Source organism: Phocoena phocoena, chromosome 5 (assembly GCF_963924675.1).
Source record: "Phocoena phocoena chromosome 5, mPhoPho1.1, whole genome shotgun sequence".
Lineage (NCBI taxonomy): Eukaryota > Metazoa > Chordata > Mammalia > Artiodactyla > Phocoenidae > Phocoena > Phocoena phocoena.
This window is the reverse complement of record NC_089223.1, coordinates 90,114,203-90,127,787: the sequence shown is the minus strand read 5'-3', so window position 1 is coordinate 90,127,787 and position 13,585 is coordinate 90,114,203. Positions and strand designations below refer to the sequence as shown.

At 41.6% G+C, this 13,585-nt stretch overlaps 1 protein-coding gene and 1 non-coding gene across 2 annotated transcripts in view; one reads left to right on the top strand and one right to left on the bottom strand.

Annotated features, from left to right (window-relative positions):
* The window catches only part of ADGRA3 (adhesion G protein-coupled receptor A3), a 115,712-nt gene that overhangs the window by 73,470 nt on the left and 28,657 nt on the right, over positions 1-13,585 (bottom strand). Inside the window, exon 2 of the mRNA XM_065877605.1 lies at positions 10,632-10,703. Coding sequence (XP_065733677.1) covers positions 10,632-10,703 — 72 coding nt within the window. The remainder of the gene's footprint in view (positions 1-10,631; positions 10,704-13,585) is intronic.
* On the top strand, positions 342-467 carry LOC136123979 (U6atac minor spliceosomal RNA). The gene has a single exon (XR_010655933.1). It is a non-coding gene; the product is annotated as a U6atac minor spliceosomal RNA (small nuclear RNA).

Genomic DNA, 13,585 nt, shown 5'->3' with positions numbered 1-13,585 from the left:
CAGAACAGTAGCCCACTTCCCACATGCCTGCCAGTGGCTGGCCCACAGTTCAACTCTGCTAGACACCCAAGGTAGGCCCATTCATCAGGACTCACTCATAACCTTGCCCAATGGAGGCTTGAGTGGCCTCTGGTCATCTCTTAGAATGCCTCAGGTCAGACTGTGAACAGAAACTCCAATTTCTCTTCTTCTGGGAGTCTTTCCGGAACAATGGCAACACTGCCTCCTCCCCGTGTGTGAGCTTCTGACGCCAATCCTCGTAATTATCCATCATTGTCTTCATAATTATTCAGCTTAGGGATACACATGGAGTTGGTGAAACAATACAGAAATGCAGAGCAGTGTTGTGTGAAAAGAAAGAAGGTTAGCACTCCCCTTGACAAGGATGGAAGAGGCCTTCGGGCCTGACAACATGCATACGGTTAAGGCATTGCCACCTATTTCGTGGCATCTAACCACTGTTTTTGTCATACAGAGTGAAGTAAGTCAGAAAGAGAAGAACAAATACCGTATGCTAACACATATATACGGAATCTTAAAAAAAAAAAAAAAAGGTTCTGAAGAACCTAGGGGCAAGACAGGAATAAAGACACAGATGTAGAGAATGGACTTGAGGACACGGGGAGGGGGAAGGGTAAGCTGGGACAAAGTGAGAGAGTGGCATGGACATATATACACTACCAAATGTAAAACAGATAGCTAGTGGGAAGCAGCCACATAGCACAGGGAGATCAGCTAGGTGCTTTGTGACCACCTAGAGGGGTGCGATATGGAGGGTGGGAGGGAGACACAAGAGGGAGGAGCTATGGGGACATATGTACATGTATAGCTGATTCACTTTGTTATAAAGCAGAAACTAACACACCATTGTAAAGCAATTATACCCCAATAAAGATGTTAAAAAAAAGAAATGCAGAGCAAAGCGCAATGCAAACCCAGGTGGCAGGTACCTCCCCGGGTTCTTTAGTCCCTCACTTAAGTTGAGAATTAAAAGGCCTTTCTGAAAGTAGTTCCTGGACCACTGGTGCCGCCTGTTATCACAACACTGAGGTGATGTGTCTCAGGATCTTTTATAATTATTGCCCCATCATGGCCATTCTAGCCTGTGAGAAGCAGCCTAAATTCTCAATAGAAAATCCTCAGTTTGCTTTCTCAAGCATCCAACTTGTGTACTTGTGCTTAAGAAAAGGACACTGAGGAAGGCTGACTGCAGTGAGCACAGATCCACATGTTTCCTCCCAGTAATGAGGGAGGCACATTCAATTTTACTGACACTAGCTAATGAAAACTAACCATTGTATGGCCTGCTTCATAACTTGCTATTTTTTTCTAATGGCTCATTCTAACTACATCTAACTAATACAGACAAGCTACAGAGTTAGGGCTGGTTTCTGGACAGGTTTCCTGGCAATTTCACAAAAGCATCCTGAGGAAACCGGCCCTCTGCCCCTCACAGTGCTGGTAAGTCACTGCTGTAAACCCAGCACTCTCGATGTGCCATCAACCGTGGCTTCCAGCACTATCCATGCTGTTTCATACAGGGTGATAGAGGCTGACCAGAAATTCTCAAGAATTCTCCTCTGGAAGCACAACCACAAGTGAATCCTGTGCACGTAAACGTCATGCCCACCAGCAAATCCTGTCCTGCCTTTTCCATGTCTCATTCCCACCCTAACGCATCATTCTTCCCCAGCTGGACGTAGAATTGCAATCGCACTCCCGATCCTCCAAATCAGAGACAGGTTCTTCTAAATAAAACTGAACCGTCGGGTACCTTGAAATTCTTTAAATAAAGGAAAGACTATTAAACATAGTATAAAATCTATGCTCTGATTATCATTACTAAGTTAGTATTTCACTGACCCAAACTCAGATTTTATGTTCCACAAAGATGGAGCCTTTGGGAGGTGAACAGGTCATGAGAGCAGAGACTTCATGAATGAGGTTAACACCTTTGTAAAAGAGACCCAGAGAGCTCCCGCATCCCCTTCCGCCAGGTGAGTGAGGCTGCAGCAAAAAGACAGCCAACTAGGAAGTGGGCCCTCACCAGACACCGAATCTGCTGGTGCCTTGGACTTCCCAGCCTCCAGAACTGTGAGAAATAAATTTTTGTTGTTGATAAGCCACCCAGCTTATGGTATCTTATTACAGCAGCCAGAATGAGCTTAGACAGATGATAAGTGGATGAAAAAGTAAACCATGGCTGAGAAACAGAATTACATTACCTGACCTTAATGATAAAAATCTTTTTAGTAAGTAAGAGCCACAGAATTATTAGGATATTCATAGACAATGTAGAGACTGCTGCATCTCATTCATAACCACTTACATTTCTCAATAAAGGTAGAGGGTCATGATGCAATTGACCTTCAAATAATTCAGAAAACGTGTACATGTAGGCATATTCCCATATAAAGGGAAAAACTAATGGCATGTTGTTGCTAATTACTGGGTAAGTAAATTTTTGATATGGGAGATTACTATAGGAGATCATTCTTTCCATTTTTCTGTATGTTGAAAATTTTAATTAAAAAGTTGGGAACAAAAATATTTTTAAGTCCCAGGAACTACAACTAATCATCAGGCCCAACTTATTAGTTCCCATCTCCCCTCCCCAACCAACCCCAATCCTATACCTCAAAGAGATAAGATGATTTTAGGAGAAAATTCAATCAATATGTTTTTGACCTATATTACACAAGCAAAAAAGTGCTGCAAAAAGAAATATATAATGTCAGTTCCATTTTTTCAAAACATATGTTTCCCTTTTCAGATTTTAAACAGTATCTACAACAGGAAGTGATTTAGATAAAGGAGTACATAAATTTGTGGTCAGTGATGTACTGCATGCGTTTCTACAAAATACCTCTCATGAATAACAGAGGACTATAATATGATTTAAACATAAACTTTTTCTTCAATAATAAAGAATCCTAGACATATTATATAATATTTAATAATAGCCATATTAATCAGGTATTGCCAAAAGATATTTATAGTCAGATTCTTTAACATCTCCCACTACTCTTCACCAACCCACAGCTTCCCTAGTGAACACGAGTCTGACTTTAGGATCTACGGCTAAATCTGAATATGTTGCATCATTAAAATAGAAATGAAAAGGCGCACAAGAACTGCTTAAACAAAATTAAAGGAATATCTTAACTGTTGTTAAAAGAGCTAAGTCCTTTAGGAAAGAATGCAAGGTGTATCAGATAAGATGCTTTTTAGCTGCAAGTATCAGAAACCTTTACTTCAAAAGGCTTTAACAATAAAACAATAATTCTCACGGGGATTCCCTGGTGGCGCAGTGGTTGAGAGTCCGCCTGCTGATGCAGGGGACACGGTTTGTGCCCCGGTCCGGGAAGATCCCACATGCCGCGGCGCGGCTGGGCCCGTGAGCCATGGCCGCTGAGCCTGCACTCCGCAACGGGAGAGGCCACAACAGTGAGAGGTCCGCGTACCACAAAAGAAAAATAATAATAAAAATAAATAAATAAATATCTGTTGAACAATTTTAAATTAGCTACTCAGGAAAGACTTAATAATGGTTGAGGCAATATTTGTACCAAGCATTGATATTAGGCCAGTTACCTTTTTACTTATCATCATATAATAAATCTACATCAGTTATCCACTGAACGCACTTTTAAAAGAATGCAAATTAATCCTTAAAAAAGGCAGACCATAACCTAGTTTCTAAGATGTCATAAAGATTTAGGTATTATGTCCTAAAAATAAAAACCTCAAACCCTAAATTAAAGAAAAACTCAATCCAAATATTCCTACTTAAAAAGAAAAAAAAAGCACACACACTCTGCTACTTTCTTATAAGGGACAAAAACAAATATTGGGTTGGCCAAAAGGTTCGTTCCGTTTTTTTCCGTAAGATGGCTCCAGTAGCGCTTAGTTGTCTTTAACTTCATTCAAAACAATTTGTTAGATTGTATTGTGACAGCTGTCATATCAGCATGCGTTTAAAAAAAAACACTTATTGGGCTTCCCTGGTGGTGCAGTGGTTGAGAGTCCCCCCTGCCGATGCAGGGGACGCGGGTTCGTGCCCCGGTCCGGGAAGATCCCACATGCCGCGGCGCGGCTGGGCCCATGAGCCATGGCCGCTGAGCCTGCGCGTCCGGAGCCTGTGCTCTGTAACGGGAGAGGCCACAACAGCAAGAGGGCCGCGTACCGCAAAAAAAAAAAAAAAAAAACTTATCAAAATTGGTGAATTTTTGTGTAGCCATTTTAATATTGAAGATGGAAGAGAAAAAGCAACATTTTCGGCATACTGTTTTATTATTTCAAGAAAGGTAAAAACGCAACTGAAACACAAAAAAAGATTTGTGCAGTGTATGGAGATGGTGCTGTGACTGATCAAACATGTCAAAAGTGGTTTGCAAAGTGTCGTGCTGTTGATTTCTCTCTGGACGATGCTCCATGGTCAGGTAGACCAGTTGACGTTGACAGCAATCAAACCGAGACATTAATTGAGAACAATCAACGTTATACCATGCAGGAGATAGCTGACATACTCAAAATATCCAAATCATGTGTTGAAAATCATTTGCACCAGCCTGGTTATGTTAATCGATTTGATGTTTGGGTTCCACATAAGTTAAGCGAAAAAGACCTTCTTGAGCATATTTCCACATGCGGTTCTCTACTTAAATGTAATGAAAACGTTCCATTTTTAAAACAAATGGTGACGGGCGATGAAAAGTGGATATGGTACAATAATGTGGAATGGAAGAGATCATGGGGCAAGCGAAAGGAACCACCACCAACCACACCAAAGGCCAGTCTTCATCCAAAGAAGGTGATGTTGTGTATATGGTGGGATTGGAAGGGAGTCCTCTATGATGAGCTCCTTCCAGAAAACCAAACAATTAATTCCAACAAGTACTGCTCCCAATTAGGTCAACTGAAAGTAGTGCTCGACGAAAAGTGTCCAGAATTAGTCAACAGAAAACGCATAATCTTCCATGAGGATAACACAAGACCGCATGTTTCTTTGATGACCAGGCAAAAACTGTTACAGCTTGGCTGGGAAGTTCTGATTCATCCACCATATTCACCAGACATTGCATCTTTGGATTTCCATTTATTCTGGTCTTTACAAAATTCTCTCAATGGAAAAAATTCCAATTCCCTGGAAGACTGTAAAAGGGACCTTGAACAGTTCTTTGCTCAAAAAGATAAAAAGTTTTGGGAAGATGGAAGTATGAAGTTGCCTGAAAAATGGCAGAAAGTAGTGGAACAGTGAATACATTGTTCAATAAAGTTCTTGGTGAAAATGAAAAATGTGTCTTTTAGTTTTACTTTAAAACCGAAGGAACTTTTTGGCCAACCCAATACGAATGATGGAAAACAAGCAAGCTCCCAAACGAAATCCAAACAAGTAGAAGAACAAAGTGGTAAGCCTAAAGAAAAAGGATCCATTCTAGATGGAGTCTATAGGAGTGTGTCCACCTGCACCTGTTTTACTTTGTGGAACACTTAATACATCCAAAAAAAAAAGAAAAAAAAGAGAAAATTAATCCTCTTAAGAAGTCCATTCTTCATCCCAAAAGAACTGCCAGGAGAGCTTGCCTTGCAGGTTTACTCGATCTCTGGGGCTTATCTGCTAGCTAGCTCAACCCAGCCAGCCCTGTTATTCTACCCTACGTGCCCTACCCCACACTACTAAGCCCATCCCTTATTCTGCATGGCTTGGCTACAGTAATTTTAAGGCCAGAGCTTTAAAGTTTGGGCCCTAGTCTGAATAATGTCTTGACCTATCACTTGCTTTTTACACATCCTTTTCTGCCATATTTTTAAGTTGTTTGATTTGTTTGTTCTCATTTTCTGGGGTCTCTAACTAGCCAAAGCAGGCTGCAAACATTTGGCTGGCTATGTCTCTCAGGCAGAATTCTCCCAAGGCAGCGTGTCAGTGCAAGTGGCTTTATTCGGGAAGGGACCTCAGAACACACTAACAGGAAAGTGGGGAAGTGAGCCCAGAAAGAGAAGAGAACCAATAAAGGGGGCATTGTTGTGATCTCTGCTGTGCTCAACTGATACTCAGGCCTCTGGGCACCTGTGGAAGGCAGCCTAGAACCCACTCAGGGTCGTTCCTCTTGGGGTGGTTACCCACCATCTGCTTTCAGTCACTGTCTGAGGGTTGCTGAGGCAGGGGTGGGAGAGTGGGGCAGCTTTCATTCCAGCAATGGAGCAAAGAAAGCTCTCAGGTTTTGCGTTTGGAAGACTTAGGGAGAGACACTGAAGGGCGAGTGTTGAAGGAATGAAGTCCGCTACAGTGTTTTCAGGTGATTTTGAAAATTTTGAAAATGATGTCATTATACAAACATGAAGTCATTTATTTGGCTAGCTATGTCTTAAGTTGGATTCCCCCAAAGCAGCTCAAGACACTTCTAAAGCACTTCCTGGCAAAACAGCAGGCTGCTGTAGAAAGAACTCTCTCTCTCTCTCTCTGCTAACAAATCCCAGTGGCTATTCCGCTGCTCCCCTGGGAAACTCTAACAGAGGGTCCTAGCCCATATGCCTCAATGGCCACATGACCAGTTCTCCTGCTCTACATCATGCTGGATCCTGCGAAACTGGGATTTTGCTTCCCCAGGAAAGAAGCCTCAGATGCCCCTTGCCCTTGGATCCAGAACCTTATATTGGTTTCATGTGATCTTTTTCCCTCTCTCCCCTCATCCCAGGTAGGGACGGGGAGGCGAGCAAAGACAGAGCCCTTTCCTGGGGACCCACCGACATGTAAGCTCTTTCTATACTCCCTCTAACTCTCCAGTTAGCCCAGGGAAGGTGTATTGAGGTGAAGAGGAATTTTCTTTCTTTCTTTCTTTCTTTCTTTTTTAAATCTGTTTCAAACCTCTTTTTTACATTTAGGGTAGGACTTCAGGAACTCACTGGTCAAAAACTGAGTCCTTTTTTCTGTTTTGTCATCCCTTCTCCTGAGGTAGAGTGATTAGGAAACAGGCAGGGAAAATACACATCTGTTTATCAAAATGCTACATCATTGTCACAGGCTGAACTGTGTCCCCCCAACTGTCTTATATTGAAGTCATAACCTCCAGTATCTCAAAATGTGACTGTATTTGGAGACAGGGTCTTTAAAGAGGTAATTAAGTTAAAATGAGGTCACACAGGTGGGCCTTAATCCAATATGACTGGTGTCCTTACAAAAAGGGGAGATTAGGACACAGACACACACACAGGAAAGACTTCATGAATACACCAGAGGAAAACAGATGGCAACCTATAAGCCAAGGAGAGAAGCTTGGAACAGATCCTTCTCTCATGGCCCTTAGAAAATACCAACTCTGCCAGGGCCTTGATCTTGAACTTCCAGCCCCCAGAACTGTGAGGAAACAAATGTTTGTTATTTAAGCCACCCAGTCTGGGGTACTCGTTACGGCAGCCCTAGCAAACCAGTACAATGATTACACTCACAGAGATTGTTTTGGGCTCTATTTCAGACACAAAGTCCTAAAGTCTCTGCAGTCCTGGAAGAGAAGCCACCTAGACACACTATTGATTGTGTAAGAGCCAGAAGCAAACTGGAGTCCACGAGAAGCATCTTACAGGGATGAAAATCACAGAAGGGTACAAGAGATATTCTTTGGGTTCAGTCGCAGGATGAGGACAGCAGTGCAAAGACACAGAGCAGGTTAGAAAGCTAGGTAACCAGGCAGAGAGGGAAAATGAGAAGCATTATGGAAACAGCAGAAAGTATGAATGAAGAGATTGTTCAAGGAGTTGGTATGGAAAGTACTAAACTTAGAGAGGCTTTAAAATTAGCAAACCAAATCAGAAAGCAGCAACATGGTAGAAACTATAAATACAAAAGATGGTGCTGTGCCCTAGGGGAAGGAAAGCCCCCAGTCCTCTCCCACACCTTCCTCTCCGAGGCCCCTGCACCAACACCCTACTTCCAAGCCCAGGTGGAATAATGGGGCAGCGCTAGGGAAGGTCTAGAGGCCGGCAACCAGCCTTGGGTAGTGAACTCCCACAAAAGGGTCAAGCAACTGGCTAAGGGCTCTCTTTGGTCTACCTTGTGCTCTGGAAATCAAGTGAAACAAAGGCCAGGGGCATTTCCACGAGAGGCCGCGGGGCCCTTTGCAGCCTCTGGTCCCAGGAGGAACGTGGAGGAGGAAGGAGCACCACCCGGCTCGTGCCCACAGAGGAAGGCCCTGTGGGTGGGGTGCTTCCTCTGGGACGCTTGCCCCTCTCCTTCCTTCTCAGGGCCAAGTCTTCCAAGACTGCAGTCGGAGCCTAGCTCTACCATCCCTGTCCCCTTCTGTCTCAAGTGGGCGGCTCTCCTGCAAAGACAGTGTGAGAAGCAGCCATCCCCCCCAGGCATGCGCGACCCTCCTCCGTGGCAGTGGTTAAGGCCAAGGTTCAGGCCTAGGCTTGGAAGTGTACATAGAAAATGCCAAGCATAGGGCATGCTTAGGTAAAGATGATCCCGGACAGAGGAAGCCCAGTCCCAGAGTCATCACTGGGATTTCAGGCTGAAGCCCCCATCAATGTAACAGTCTTTCAAAGTCCCCCAGTGTGTGTGTGTGTGTGTATATACATACACGTATATGTACATGTATATACATATATGTACATATATACATGCATAGCTGTACACATGTGTGTGTGTTTCTCTCTGGCCCTATATAAGAGAGATGGTGTTCTGGGATTCTGGTATAAACAGCCCCCTGGCTGAAAACAATTAGCAACATTTTAATATCATCTAATATGTTGCTGGCAATCTAATGTTTCTAACAGGTACAGGGATTTATTTTCAACAAATGGCTAAAAATAAGGCCAAAGACAAAGGAAATTAAAAAATAAATGTAGAAAGGATGGTAATTCACACCATAGCACAGAACTTTAGCTATGCTGTCCACACTTCGGATGTACATGAACCACCACAGCAATCCTGGTGCCAAAAGTAACTTGTGTTTCTAAACACAACAGACACCACTTATCACCTAGGAGTGCCTGTCATCCTTCCTTGGAAAGGGCAAACCGCACTGACCCTGCCATCATTCTGAGCACCTACTCAAGGCCTGACAATGTGCTACATGCTAAGGGTATCTGTCAGGCACAATGACTCTTCTTGCAAGGAACAGAAAACCAAACAGGAACAGGCTGCCTCATTCAACTCTAACAGTCCAGAGGGAGTCATACTTCGGCGAGGTCCCACCAGCTCCCCTACGCTCACCCTGATGGGCCTACCCCACACTCCTCAGTGTGTCGGCTCCGGCCCAAAGCCCGCAGCACGGTGGCTTCTGTACCAGAAGTACAAGTATCTTTTCTGATGAAAGCGAGGAAATTCCTCTCCCCAAAGCCCCAAGCAAACCTCAACTCAGTTAGATTGGGTCAAATGCCCATTCCTGAACCAGTGACCATGGAATGTGTGTGGACTCGCCTATCAAGATAAGGCCTAGAAATGAGGTGCAGCCAGCATCCTCTGAAGCACATGGACTATGTGGAACAGAACAGGAGGGCTTGAATGAAAACAGAAAAAAAAAGAAAATCTGAGAATTAAGCACTGCTGTGCCGAGATCATTTTACAGGTGTGTGTGTACGCACATGTGTATACATACCCATGTTTATATGTACACGTATGCATACATGAGTGCATTGCTATATATGTAAATGCACACACACACACACACACATATATATATAAAGCCTAATTTAAAGATGTTTGATCTTAATGAAAAGGACAGACCTACATAAAAGGATGAAGAACTCTGGATGTTACATGCTTAAATAACACATCTGTGATCAAAGCAATAAAGTCCTGTGGGATTCAACTGTGGCAGAAGACACTAAGTAAAACAGTCAAGGAAAGGCTCACAGAAGGAGAAAAAGTGAAGCAAAGAGAACTAAGAAAATGAGGAAAGTCTGTTATCCAACAGAAATGGAGATGCTCACTGTGACTGGCTCCCTGATGTATCGGAAATGTTATCCTAAGTGTATGAGTAATATGCGAATTTGAAACTTGATCCTAGAATAGCATTCAGCGCACAAGCAATTAAATATCCATTTTTAATCCATTAAAAACTCACCAAGGCAAAAAACTAAGTGCTACTTGTCACACATCTTATCAGAAGCAAAACTAGACATCATTAAACAAAACAGAATTATTATCACATTCAAAGACGGCTGAATAAGACAGTCAAAGTTTATCCAAAAGTACTTCTCCCGGATGTGTTTTTTTTTTTTTTTTTGATTCTACTGGACTATCTTATAAGGCATAAACATTATGACAGAATTTCAAAATAGCATTGAGGCTTTAAAAGCCACTATCATGCATGGCCTGTTTTGTAAATAAAGTCACATCCACATTGATTCGTGTATGCATTCTCAAGATACTGGCATAACTGGGTCACTGTGACAGAGACCATATGGCCCACAAAGCCTAAATTATTTAATATCTGGCCCTTTACAGCAAGTTTGCACTTCTGTGCTTTAATGAATTGTTTTTTAAAATGCAATTCTGAGATGTTTTATAATAAAATATTGGGAAAACTCAATTTTTATTTTGAAAAGTTGAGAGTTTAGTAACAGACTTACAATGAAAGTACAGTGAATAAAATACCAATAAGAGATGATAATAAAAGAATACTCACAATCTTTCAAGGAGACTTAACCCAGAAAATGAGCCATTCTTCAGCTCGGATATTTTATTGTTACTCAGAATCCTAAAAATGACAAAAAAAAAAAAAAAAGGTAAGTTGCCTAATATATGTACACCATCAATATCAAAGTAATTTAGCTTGTTAGGTTTAAATCTAAATATGAGGAATTCTAAGAAGTCATTTATTACCCAAAGAACTTTTGAGATGCCTGACAAAAAAAAGGAGCTTCTTTCTCTGAGAAACGACCCAAAATAGCTAACTTGCACATCTTGTCACATCTTAAATTGTTCCTGTCACACTGAACCAAAAATTTTGAAATAAAAAGGGAGAGAAGTCAACACAAAATAGCCCTTAAGTTCAGAATAAAAATAAAGAATGCCACGTACATTTACATAATTAATCAACTTACATAAGTTGAATACTTAAAAACTGGAAACAACAGAAAAATGCAGAACAAGTGCTCTACAAAATACTGACTTTAAAAGAAATACAGTATCTTCTAGATACCATTTCAATAATGCTGAATATTACTTGTAACTTAACCATATACAAATCTGTATTGTGTGAAAATATGCTTTTTGCACACACGCACAGACACAGGTAGCTATATTACAATACTAAATCTCATGTATTAGGACGATGCTCTTAAAAAAAATGAACTGGAAACAAAAAAAAGATTTAAAAGAAGTCCTAGTTGGCAGGACTTGCCTAAGAGCAGGCAATGTGTACATGACCTTGCTTCCTCTCAAGGCTTTGTAACTACGCTCCTTTTGCAGCTTGGATGCCAACACAGTAAGTCCGCTACGTACGAACCTTCAAGTTGTGAACTTTCAAAGATGCGCCCATGTGTTGCACAAGTGGTTGTGCTTTTAATGAAGACCTGATGGAATTGGAAGCCCAGAGAAAGGACTAAGAGAGACAAGAGGAAGAAGAAGTAACTGAAGAGATTTACGACACAGGAAATGGCATGGAGATTTTCTTTACTTCAGGAGACACTGCTAGTTTTTGAGGCACAGGACCCGATCATAGAACGGTACACAAAGGTTGCAGCAGCCATTCAGAATGCAATCCAGTGCTACCATGTCATCTATGAAGAGAAAAAAAGACCTACTATCCAGACAGCACTGGATCGTTTTTTCAAGAGGGTAGATAGAATTGAATCCAGCAAGGAACCAGAACCTGTGCTGTCAACGTCAGGCATGAGTGAAATTGCCGCTTGCCCTCCATCTCCTATTACTGACGATCCTTCAGCTCTATGATCTCCCACCTCCTCCCCCTCCTCCAGTCAGTAACTCTTCTTGCCTGTTCACTCGATGCCAGCCCTGTATGCCAGCTATTGTACTGTACTACTGTACTTTTCAAGGTACTCTGCTGTAAGATTAAAAATGTTTTATTTTTTGTGTTTGTTTTTTATGTATTATTTGTGTGAAAAGTATTATAAATCTATTACAGTACAGTACTGTAGAGCCAATTGTGTTAGCTGGGTACCTAGGCTAACTCTGTTGGACTTAAGGACAAACTGGACTTACCAACGCACTCTAGGAACAGAACTCGTTCGTATGTACGTAATTTCCATACAGGAGAAAATGCAAAAGCTACCTTACTTGGGGGAATGACACCCAGATAAGGTAAATGAAAAAACCAAGGCATAGCAAAGTTAAATTAATGGCCCAAGATCACACTAGCGGAGGCAGAGGCAGATGTGAACCCCGGCACGCTCCACTCCAAACCCCACATTCTTCAATATACACCAACGTTGGTCAAGAGCCACTCTTACTGGCATTTCAGCAGAAAATTCTCCATCCCACACAGTGTTGCAACTTCAGGGGCACCCTCACACTGCGTACAGGCTGAGTGCTGCCCCCCACCTGGGACGGTGCAACACCGTATAAACAAATGTTAACAGAGAACACCCCTGGGCCGTAAGATTTCAGGTATTCATTTTCATTGTCTACTCTCATCTTTCTTTTAAAAAAAAATCCACTATGTGTATGAAAACAAGCAAAATCAGCCATTTGACTGATTTTCTTTGGCTTTAAGTAGAATTTCTTTTTTTTAATCCCCCTCATGAAGGTTAACATTTCACGGCATTTTGGTGAGATGATTAGGGGCTTCTAAAGTCAAGCGTACTTGTGCTTGAAGGCCAGCTCTATCACTTTCAAATTACACTAGTCTTGGGCAAGTCACTACATTTCTCTGTAACAGAATTCCTCATTCATAAATGGGAAGAACAGTATCTACCTCATATAACTCTAGAAGGAAAGCAGAAAATGCCTAACATACTCAGTGAGTATTAAGTTTAAGGTTCTATTTCCTTGGTTCTAAGACACACATCTTCCCTCATTTTAATGTTTCTGAAATCAAGATGTATCTGGCAATCAAAGTACATTACTATGTAGTATTTTCTCTCTCCAAGCTGTTACTAAAGCAAGGATGGTGATCAAAAACATGCCGGGTTGGGGGGAAGGGGGGAGGGATAAATTGGGAGATTGGGATTGACAATATACACACTACTATATATAAAATAGATAACTAATAAGGACCTACTGTACAGCACAGGGAACTCTACCCAATACTCTGTAATGGCCTATATGGGCAAAGAATCTAAAAAAGAGTGGATATATGTATATGTATAACTGATTCACTTTGTTGTACACCTGAAGCTAACACAACATTATAAATCAACTATGCTCCAATAAAAATTTTTTTAGATGCAAGTGAAAATGATTCGTATCCTCAAGGAATTTACACTTAGCAAAAAAGAAATGAACATCATAATCACATTCAGAAATGCAAGTTGGAATGTGAACTCTACATACTCAATCAGCAAAGACAGAATTTAGGTGCCAATATAAAGCTTAATATTCCATTCTTACACCTTTGGGCAATTTTCACATTAAAAAGACCAAGAGCATGAACTATAAGACTTTGTTCATTTTAACTAA